General features: G+C 47.8%; 1 protein-coding gene across 1 annotated transcript in view; it reads right to left on the bottom strand.

The window, feature by feature from the left end:
* Window positions 1-1,292: 1,292 nt before the first annotated feature.
* The window catches only part of LOC144118880 (uncharacterized), a 50,767-nt gene continuing 40,741 nt past the window's right edge, over window positions 1,293-11,318 (bottom strand). Inside the window, exons 5-6 of the mRNA XM_077651663.1 lie at window positions 3,540-4,575; window positions 1,293-2,262 (exon numbers count right to left, since the gene is read on the bottom strand). Of these exons, the coding sequence (XP_077507789.1) occupies window positions 2,048-2,262; window positions 3,540-4,575 (1,251 nt within the window). The 3' untranslated portion in view covers window positions 1,293-2,047. The remainder of the gene's footprint in view (window positions 2,263-3,539; window positions 4,576-11,318) is intronic.

Raw genomic sequence — 11,318 nt, 5'->3', positions numbered from 1 at the left:
TGTTCATTTATTTTTTATTGGTTTTGCTGTTATACGCTGGATTGGTTATAGCTATGCTAGAATAGGTATTCCCTTATTTTATGTAAAAATTGTTAAAGCTTTTGCCTATTACGGAGACTCCAAAATAAGTAAATAAGGTCGTCCCTCAGTAATAAAAAAACGATAAGAGCCTATAGTACAGAATGTGGATTTTTAAAATGCCTCTGCAAGCACATAATGTCATGTTCTAAAAAAAAAAACACTGGCTTTGAAGTGACGTAGTATACTTCCACGTTGCTTTCTAAGATGTAGTCGGCTTTTTTTTAATGAAAGACAACCTTACAGGAGCACTGTGCAGTCAGAAAATTACATTGAGAGCTTTTGTTTACATGCACTCCTATGGGCCGCACTCCCAGTTTATACCCGCACTCGGGGATAGCGGGGCCACAGAATCCTGCTTATATTACAGATCGGTGTTTGTCCGCAAAAAGTAATTAGGTATGCTCTCTCTTGATGGAAAAGGTATTAGTCCCGATATCTGGGGAATATTTAGAGCTGCGGAGCGTGTGTTTGCTGCTTCCGCCCCCTCAGTTAGGCACTTCTGCCGATGCCCAAAAAGCTAGAAGTTTGAGCTTGGATAACATTGTTGGAAACAAAATAATGCAACATCTTCTTTCGTATTCTTTTTCGCCTCCTTCTAGAAACTTGTTTAGGAGATGTAGGAAAAAATTGGAAATAGGTTTTTTTCCTTTGATTTTTGAAAAGTACTACTGTATTAAAAAATGCCAGATTTAGGGCAATACTTCTTGCACTTACCTCTATTATATAAAAACATAAAAGTAGCACCTTGATGCTTATCTACAGTGCAAATTTGAAGGAGACGTGCTTTATATTTGCGGAGAAAAAATTCTTCAAAAATAGCCACGTTCGAGACTTGTGCTGTATTGGAAATTTTTTCTAGTAATCGACACCTGCCTCAAAATGGCGGAAATAAGCCTCACATAATCCTTATCACCTGTACATTTAGCATGGTAAATGTATCCATCATGCCTTCTATATTTTGATTCCTACCTGATTGCGAATTTGCAAAATTGAGCTGGGATTCCAAACGCTACCTGTGCCACGACGTCGTTTATAACATTTTCTCCTCAAATATTCGCATTTTCACATAGGGAAATTCACTGCTGGCTTACTGAATAATGAGTGCATAATGTATGAAATTGTCGATAAAATTATAAATTTCAAAAATTTAGGCAGTTAATTTCTCGTGGAACCGCCGTGTTGTAGTTCATATAGCACGAAAATAAAAGGGATGAACGTAAACTGTCTTTAATAAAATCCGAGAGAAAACATGCCCAATGGTGCGGAAAAATGCAATCAGCTCTATGCTGAGAGCGAGCATGAGGAATGAGAACATGACGAGCTGCACCATCTAGCTCCAATAGATTTTACTTGGCCTGAATAACAAGTGCTGAACTCACTACATGTTCCAGCATTACAGGCTACGCATTACACGCACATCAGTTGTTATGGCAGGTTGGACACTGAGAACTGTTTCATGGCACATATGAAGCTGCACGTGAGAGGTTCACGAAAGCCACAAAAAATGACTAGCACGTTTCCTTGCGATTTAGTACCTTCTCTTGGGCTTTCTATTGCGCGCTAAACAGCCAATAAAACATGTAAACTTATCATTATTTCCCGTTTTGCAGTGAACTAAACGTATAGTTCCACGTGAATGTAAACTCCGTTCACTCTTTTTGCAGAAGTGAACTACAATCTCTTCTGCTCGAGCACGCGATGCTGCAGGTTTTCATATTGTTGCTCTTCCTACTTACAACTGTCGGCGTTGGTGACGGTGTCAATAAGAGAGTTACGGCAAACTCTATTGCAGCTCATCGTTAAATAATATGTTGAATAATAAAACTTTCAGTATTACGTGAAGCATATTCGCTTAGCCGAGGGCGCAACTTTTCCTGAGCAGGGTTTTCATTGCCGCAGACATTAACAGCACGTACCATCCCTGTTTGCTGACGTCCTCACACCCGCGAGCAACAAGTGTTCAATCCTAGAGTGATGTAATTTGCTTTTCTTCGTCTATTGTAGACAGTGCTCCAGAAACGGATACAGGCCCGCTGTTTTGGACAGCCGTCGGGGTGTCTTTGCTTCTCGAGCAACGGCTGGCGATCCAGAGTCCAACGTTAAAGATGAATGAAAGGAGCAGCATTCCTCCCATCATTAGAAAAAGTCCGTCGTACGAGCCCAATTTGTCCCGGAAGAAGCCTGGAAAAAGTTAAATTGAAGAAAAACATTATTTCAAATGAAAACAGGAACAAGCGAGCACCGAGTTAAGCATTTAGCCAGATGGTTAACCTTGTTGCGCTCAGCCCGATACATATATGTGCGGCGTAAACCTGAATCTCTGAATTACACAGTAGTCCGCGGTTACAGGTATGAAGGGAGCGAATAGCCATTGTGGCCACGGAAATCATATGAGAAAATGTCTTTTTTAATGTGCGGTGTTTATCAGTGCGTCATTAAGTGTGTAAGCAGTTTTGTGAGAAGGACAATTGATTAGAAAATAGAAGTAAACACAACGCCCTACCGCCGGGTGGATACAAACCAACAGTTCCAATGGCGATCGTCCTTTCCTTTCGCTCGCATATAGGACACAAATGAACGGGAGAAGTTATCCCGTTCTAAATGCGACCGCGCCTGTCTTAGACATTAATTTTTATGCGAACCTGTACCTTCAATCACTATGTACAGTTGGTCAAAAGTTTATACAACGCATTATTATCATCAAAAGTTAATTTGATCGCCTTCGTCGCGCTCGTCCCGCAACGTCTCTATGCGGCGTAGACCTGAGTCTGTGAATTATACAGTTCACAATTAAATCTGAAGTAACCCCTCGTTGGATACAAAAAAATTATATCCTTCTGGAGAGTTGCGTTGTATGCACTTTTTATAGAGTCTGTGCATGCTGTTCCTCACTAGCCAACGCACAAGTAAAGGTTAGAGCTTTAGGGCGCTCCGTTTACTGCTGTCGATCGGCGACTTTACGTTGGAGCAATCGCATTACTGCCTTTGTAGGCATACCTGCCGCAGATATGACCTAGCACAGAACATTATACGCTACAACTTGATTTTACATATGTAGCGCAAAAATTACTGGCATTGCTGTCAGCACTGACGAACGCCTACTTATGTGTTATAAATTGAAAGCGGAAGGTAAAGCTGGAGGTGAGAGTTAAAGAACCTGTCTTTCTTTTAAGCCTTCCCGCTCAAGCAAGCCAGTCACAAGGCGCTGCTACGTGCCAGATGGTTCGAAAGTCCGGACTTACATTTGCAGGTTCGATTTCAGGTACAAGAAACAAATCGGTTACACGTGTAAATACTGAAATGAAGTTCAGCATCTACTAAAGTAAAACCTACGCCTCTTGGTACCCCGCTAACCCATATCATCTCTCGCAGGGCGTATGATAGTTCATTTCTTTTTATTCTGTATAAACGGGCTTGCCACGGGCTCATACCGAAACACACAACACATGTACACTTACCTACAACCGGTGGCCGAGCAAAACTGCCTGTTGCGCAGACAAACGTCATAAGTCCGTAGGCCATTGGAAGGTTCTTTGTCCCTAACTCAGTCGACAGTATCTCCGAGGTGCCAACTACAATGTAGCCTCCAGGAATTCCTAGAATGGCGCATAAGGCCACGAAGGCAATATTTTCCGAAACAAGCGGCATCAGTGCGGAAATAACCGCAAGCATGACATAGAAGAAAGTCAGCAGGGACGAGGTCGACGTCACTCCGTAGTCGGTCAGAAACGGTACGAAGAACCTCCCGACAACGTCCATAGCGGATGAGAGCGTGAGAGCCAGCACGGAGTCGCTGACAGGCACGCCAATGTCCTCTCCAAGGTCGAACATGACCGTGAGGTAAGAGTCCATGAAGAAGGCGCATGAGAAGAAGCTAAGCGTGTGAAAGTACATCCGCGGCTCGCACAGAACCTCTTTCAGGCTGCTAAGTGCTGACGTCGGGGCGTCGGCAGTCTTTCCCTTGACATGCACCTGCTGCATATCTTCAGAGAGAGGCAACGTCTGCAAGTACCCCGGAGTATGAACGCTCGCCACCGTCCCTCTCCGCGAGAACGCGTCGCCTTCGCCCGCCGAGACTTTCCTAGTGGCGAACATGGATCCGGCGACGCTCATCAAAGTTCCTCTTCTCTCCATTGCTGACATCTTCGCCGGCGTCGTCGCTACGATCGAAGAGGTGTCGCTCAAAGTCATCCCACCCGCAGTGCTGTCGAATGTGCTTCGTCTAGACGCGACGGAAGACCGGTGATGGGACCGTGGCGTCTCTTCCCTTAGCGAGAAGTTCCTGCCCGTAGTAACCAAATTTGACGTGGTTGCTCCCTCAGTTACCTCAGGGACTCGCTCCAGGCTGATCGGAGTGGTCCGTCGGTAGTTCGTGATGCTGCTTGCCGTTGATCGCCGCTTTCCGAGTACCGAGCTTGGGTCGCAGGTGCTGTGACGTATGGCTTTGTTGTTGCTGTCTACCACAGAAGTCCGGCCAGCACCGGCGTTCTTGGCCTGCGATGTTTGAGAGTGCGTCTATAATGAATACACATTGACTCCAAACCTAACTGGAAGAAAAATTTTGCGGGGAAGTTGTCAAAAATAAAACATTTACTTGTCTAGCATGCCGTCACTCGGTTTCCGTTTCTCAAGAAGATGTTGAGGACGGCACTTCTGGACGTTTCCACAGAAGTAAAAAAAAACAGCACAAGCTTTGATATATTTGGTTACCCTGCACAGGCAAGTGCAAAAAATGCAGATGTCGGATACGGCTTTTTCTTGGTGCAATATAGTCGGATACAAGTCAAGAAAAAAAGCGGGTTTTCGCTCTGAAAAAAACCCCTTCCAGCCAATGGCGTCTGCTAATTCTCATGAGCCTGCTAATGTGATTAGCATAGCAATGCAGTGGAGTTACAATTCAAGGAGGTGACTACTCCCGACACTGCTGAGAGGGGACTCTCCCCTTTCATCGGCCACTTCTTGCATTTGTCGCGCTAGCAGGTTCACGAGAACCGGCCAGCGCCATTTGGCTGGAAGGGGGCTCTTTGACGGGGAAAAGCCGCTTTTTTCTTGACTTGCATCCAACTATAGTTCTGCTCCTTACTTTAACGCGTTCAGCGTCTGAACGCTATAGATAGGTTCCGAGTGAAAATGCGTGCAACCAATTTCTGCCCTTGAATTAGTTTTGTAGGTGCTGTGCCACGCTAATACGCGATCGCCTCTTCGTGTAACTTTCTTCCTTCTGAACATTTTCATCTACCACGCCGGAGTACGCAAGCTAATTAAGAACTTGAAGTGTCTTCTGCCCCGAGTCATTGCCGGCATAAACACTGGTTCTTTATAAACAATGAATGCGTTGTTGTTTTGATATCGACGAAGTTTTCGTGAAAACTTTGCACTGGAACGTTGTACTTTTCCAGGCGGCTAGACATTTGCGAATTGGGTTTCTTGTGATCATAAATATAGCGAGCACATTTCAATGCCATTTACGAGTCTACCTAGTAAACTAGCGAAACCTGGCCTTTCCTATCACGTTTGTCTGTTCATATTCTAGGTTTTTGTTTCTACATTCACCTATAAGCTCCGGGAAAAAAATTATTTTTGCGAAGTGCAGGTAAAATGTTCCAATAAAAACTTTTTCTCTCTTAAAATATTCAAGTAATATTGCCGCGTGTCTTTGCAGTGTTTATTCATTCAAAGCTGCCCGCACGCAGCTTTATCGGTTTGTTTGCGATGCAAGACGCGACCGCACACGACTTGGCACCCCTACGGCCACAGACCCCGGGCCATGACCTACGCCGCTGCAGTACCCACTCCTCAGGCCCAACGACACCCCTTACGTCGTCTCCGAAATGAGCCCCTTGTTCCAGAACACCGCATCCCTGCCCCCGCCTTCCCAGCCTACGAACGACGATCAAGCCTCAGGAAATGCGACGCCTGGAGGACTTCCGACAACCGGCCGTTGGGATTCCATTGCGGTGAGGCCGGCCATATTCTTCGTTACTGGCCGTACCGACGTATCGGTCTTCGTTAATTTGCCTTTGACGCATCACGACCACGCTTCAGTCAACGTCCGCAAGAAATCGACGAGTATCTGCGTCGAGAGGAGTACACGCCGAACCGCCTTTCGTGCTCACCATCGCCGTCAACCTCGCGCTTTGCGTCGCCACGCCGCAGCTACGGAGCCGCAGTACGAGGAAGGTCTCCCAGCCCACATAGGGAAAACTAAAGAGCAATCTCTGGAGGTGAGGTTGCTCATGAGCGAAACACTGAAGATCCTCCAACGACCATGCCGCACGAAGACGCCGCTTCCGACACGCCGACGCCGCATACTATGACCACCTTCAAAACGACGCTGCTACCGAGGAAAGCTTCGATGACACGTTGTACTTACGATTACCATACCCGAAAAAGCTTTGACTTAGAGGTAGTTATCGGCGGCCAGAAAGTGGCCGCTCTAGTCGACACAGGACCGATTACTCAGTGATGAATGGAACATTCGCTGCGCTGCAAAGTAAAGTCACGACCGCTTGGAACGGCCCGCAAATTCGCACCGCAGGCGGGCACCTCATTATGCCATCAGGTTGATTCACAATGCGAGTAGTTGCAAAAGGACATAGCTACCTTGCGACCTTCGTTGTGCTAAGGCAATGTTCCAGCGAAGTGATCTTCGGCATGGATTTCCTTAATGAGCATCAGGCGATCATCGACCTGCGACCCAAGCTGATCATGCTTTGGACGGACGAGGCCATCCTTTCGATGAGAACTCTGGAAAATCACGTTGCCCTGAGTGTCCTGGAGGAAGAAGTAAGCGTCCAACCCCGTTCAAGCGTTATCTGACCGTAGGCACTACGAAAGCCATTAACGCTGAAGCTATCTTCGAGGGGGAACATGCAGTTGCTTCTAGACCGAGGAATCAACATCTCAAGAGGCATCGCACATTTCCGCAATGGCTAGGACGAAGTACTACTGAATAAATTCAGCGAAGAATACCTGCACATTAACATAGGAACGACGATTGCTTTCTTCGACAAAATATCCGACGTACGAGACCCCTTCGCCCTCTTCGACCCAACCGCCGAAGATTCGCCTGACCAAGAGAACTCGCCCACTTTCGACATCAACCCAGCCCTGCACCGGAACAGACAAGACCAGATCCGCAATCTGCTTCAAAGCTACAGTGAGTGTTTTTCGACATCGCCGAAGGTGCGACAGACGCCAATTGCCAAGCATCGCATTATAACCGACCAGAACGGCCGACCTCTCCGTCAAAGCCCTCACCGTGTGTCGCCGCATGAACGACTGGCCATCCGGGACCAAGTGGACGAAATGATTCGCGACGACGTCATCCAGCCTTAAAAGAGCCCGTGGGCGGCACCGGTTGTTTTAGTGAGAAAGACGGCGCACTTCTAATCTGCGGTGATTACCGCCGCTTGAACAACTTAACAAAGGACGTCTACCCGATCCCTGGCATCTACGACACACTGGACGGGCTCTGCAACGTCAAGTATTTCTCATCGATGGGTCTCAGGAGCGGCTACTGATAAATTGATGTCTATGAAAGAGATCGCTTGAAGTTCGCATTCATCACTCCGAATGGGCTGTTTGAGTTCCAGATGATGTCATTTGGTCTCTGCTCCGCACCAGCGACGTTTCAGCGAGTGATGGATTTAATGTTGGCAGGCCTGAAGTGGCAAATTTGTCTGCTTTAATTAGATGACGTCGATGTCTGCGCCTCGAACTTTGAAGAGCACCTAAAAAGACTTCGAACAGTACTAGACGCAATCAAGTCGTCTGGCCTAACCTTGAAAGCAGAGAAATGCCACTTTGCTTGCGAAGAGCTGCTGTTTCTAGGCCATATCGTTAGCAAGGAAGGAGTACGCCCAGACCCGCAGAAAACAGCTGCTATTGAACAGTTTCCCCCGCCGGCCGATAAGAAACCAGTGCGCAGATTTCTCGGACTATGCGCATATTACCGACGATTTGAGAAAAACTTTTCGCGCATCGCCGAGCCCCTGACCCAACTGACGAAGGCAGATGTGCCTTTTAAATGGGAAGCGCCGCAAGCAGAAGCCTTCAAGGAACTTCAGCGTCGTTTACAGTCCCCTCTGATCCTTGCGCATTTTGATGAAAACGCCGATACTGATGTTCATACCGACGGAAGAAGCGTGGGCCTAGGCGCTATCCTCGTTCAAAAAAGCGACGGGCTGAAGAAAGCCATCGCATACGCCAGCCGTTCCCTTTCGAAAGCCGAGACTAACTATTCGATAACTGAGAAGGACTGCCTTGCCATCATCTGGGCTACGTCGAAATTCCGACCCTACCTGTATGGACGACCGTTCAAGGTGGTCAGCGATCACCACGCGCTTTGCAGGCTTGCAAATTTGAAAGTCCCTTCTGGCCGTCACGCCCGATGGAGTCTGTGCCTCCAGGAGTTTGACGTCGCCGTCGTTTACAAGTCCGGTCGCAAGCACTCTGACGCCGATTGCCTTTCAAGTGCCCCTGTAGATGCACCGCCGCGGGACGACGATGAGGACGCCTTCATGGGACCCATCAGCCCCAGCTCTTTTGCACAGCCGCAACGCTGGCACCTCGACTTAAAATGCCTGATCGAGTACTTGGAAGGCACGGTTTCTTCACCCCCGCCTCATTCAAGCGAGGACTGTCTTCGTTCTGTGTACAGAATGATGCCCTCATGAAGAACTTCGCAGTGAACAAAGCAGCCTACCTCCATCTTGTACCTACTTGTCTCCGCGAAGAAGTTCTGCAGGCTTCACACGACGAGACGACAGCTGGGCATCCCGGGTTTACTCGCACCCTCCGCCGCGTTCAAGACAAGTATTACCGGCCCCGACTATCTGCAGATGTCGCATATTATATGAGAACCTGCCGATATTGTCAGTGACGAAAGACCCTTCCCACCCGACCAGCCGAAATTCTAAGCCCCATTGAACCCCCCTCATGGCCCTTTCAGCAGGTCGGCATGGACTTGCTTGGCCCTTTCCTAAAGTCAACGTCTGGAAAGAAGTGGATCATCATAGCGACCGACTACCTGACCCGCTGTGCCGAGGCAAAATCCCTACCTAACGGAACAGCGGAAGTTGCCAAATTTTTCGTGGAGTGCATTCTTCAGGACGCGGCGCCACCGATGTGCTCATCGCGGACAGAGAAACAGCATTCACGGGGGAACTAACGCAAGCCAACCTGCTTTAGAGCAAAACCAGCCACCAGAGGACAACTGCATACCATCCGCAGACCAACGGACTGACCGAGCACCAGAACAAAACCATCGCTTATATGCTCGCTATGTATGTCGATACCGAACACAGACCTGGGATGTCATTTTGCCTTACGTCTCTTCGCCTACAACACCGCAGTGCAGGAGACCACTCATATGACGCCTTTTATACTCGTCCATGGCTGGGAGGCCACGACCACGCTAGACGCCATGCTGCTCAACGTTACCGAAGAAGATAACGTCGACGTCACCACCTACCTTCAACGCGCAGAAGAAGCTCGAAGGCTTGCCCGATTACGGATCAAAGATCAGCAGCGAACCGACGCTAGACGGTACAACCTACGAAGACACAACTTGGAATACAAGCCAAGAGACCAAGACTTGGTTTGGACGCCCATTCGCCGGCGCGGGTTGAGTGAAAAGCTTTTGCGCGCTATTTCGGACCGTACAAGGTTCTTCATCGGCTAGGTGAACTGGAATGTAAAGTCATCGCTGACGCAATGACTGCATCCCAGCGACGCCGCGTATGTCCAGAAGTTGTTCATGTCGTCTGTCTAAAGCCCTATTATGCGCGCTAAAGGACGCTGTGTTTCCACCCTCTCTGCTTATTTTCGCACGATCCGTTTTATTTATTGCTAGTCGCCTTATTTGGTTTAATGCCTCGGGTCGAAGCTTCTTTGAGAGAGGAGTAATGCCACGAATCTTTGCAGTGTTTGCTTGTTCATTCTTCAAAGCTTTCGGTACGCTGGTTTATTGCTTTGTTTGCGATGCAAGACGCGACCCGATTTATCCCAGTTGATCGCAACCAGGCATATCTTATTCTACGTTGTTCCAGAATGTTCTAGCATCTTAGCACGCTTTATCTTGAAAGTTGGCTACCGGCTTTAAATTGAACACGGCCGACAGCAGCGGACCATTCTGTTCGACGACCGCCGATCTCACTTGTTGCTACGCCGCCGCCGAGTGATTCAGTCCAATATGGGCGCACGTCAGCCCCGATAAAGGGTTTTGTTTAGACGCGCCATTTTCGCTGTCGTTCTGCTCCCCGGATTGCAGTCACAACTTCGTGGCAATATGGATGGCGTGTTTTGCAATCCAAACAATTACAATTCGTTTTTTGTTACCTTAAGACGGTATTCTTGGCTGCATTGTGCATAACTTCGAATTAGGCGTATTCAGGTTAGCTGAGCGTTTCATCTCTCATAGGTAGTTCGTTAAAGCAGCTAAAGACTAAATCGCCTCCTTACCTTATCATGTCCGCTGTACGACAAGGATCTGATCAAGGATGTTACCATTTTTATATTAGCGGTCTGAATAAACCACCGTTATTTATTAAGAAAGCCTTTCGGTCATTTTGTGTCATTATTGGGACGAACGTGTCTTTCTCTCCAGTTAGAACATTAATTTCTGGACTACTAGAACTGAAGAGAACTGAACGCGAGTACTTTGTCGTCACCAGCCTGCGCGCAACCTTGCCTACTTGAAAATACTAGGTGTAAACAATTGAGAGGATTATTATAGTCGGTAATGCGGAATTTGAGCTCAGGTCTTCACTGCTGGCAGGTGGCGTGTATACGCTGATAGCCACCCTCCATGAACTTCCCGTGACGGCTACCTTCCGATTCCTCTTCTCTCGCAGTGGAAGGTAGCGTTTCGCTCCTTTACCTTTACCACCTTTACCGGAAGTGACGTCCTACCACAGTTGTCAGGTGGCGTGTTACGCCGACAACGCCTACTACTACAAACGTGGAATTCAGGAACGGGAGCCTAAGACCTGTGCTCTAAATGTGCCCAGGTCTAAAAGAGCGCAGCACTGGTCCTGCCTGTGATATCTATATAACAGGCACGTTTTCCACTGGGTAACGATGTACTCGTTGTTAGTGAAAGCGACAAAGGACGATGCGTTTATTCCTTAGATTTTTGCCTATATTTCTTGCCTTGGTTTTGCTGATTTTTGGAAGGAGAGTCTTCGAAGCGCTGTTATTGTGAGGTGTTTCTCCTTTGCTCAAGTCCCGTTATT

The sequence above is a fragment of the Amblyomma americanum genome, chromosome 2 (assembly GCF_052857255.1).
Source record: "Amblyomma americanum isolate KBUSLIRL-KWMA chromosome 2, ASM5285725v1, whole genome shotgun sequence".
In the NCBI taxonomy this organism is placed as follows: Eukaryota; Metazoa; Arthropoda; class Arachnida; order Ixodida; family Ixodidae; genus Amblyomma; species Amblyomma americanum.
Note: the sequence above shows the minus strand (reverse complement) of the source record. Positions and strands in the feature narration are given on the sequence as shown.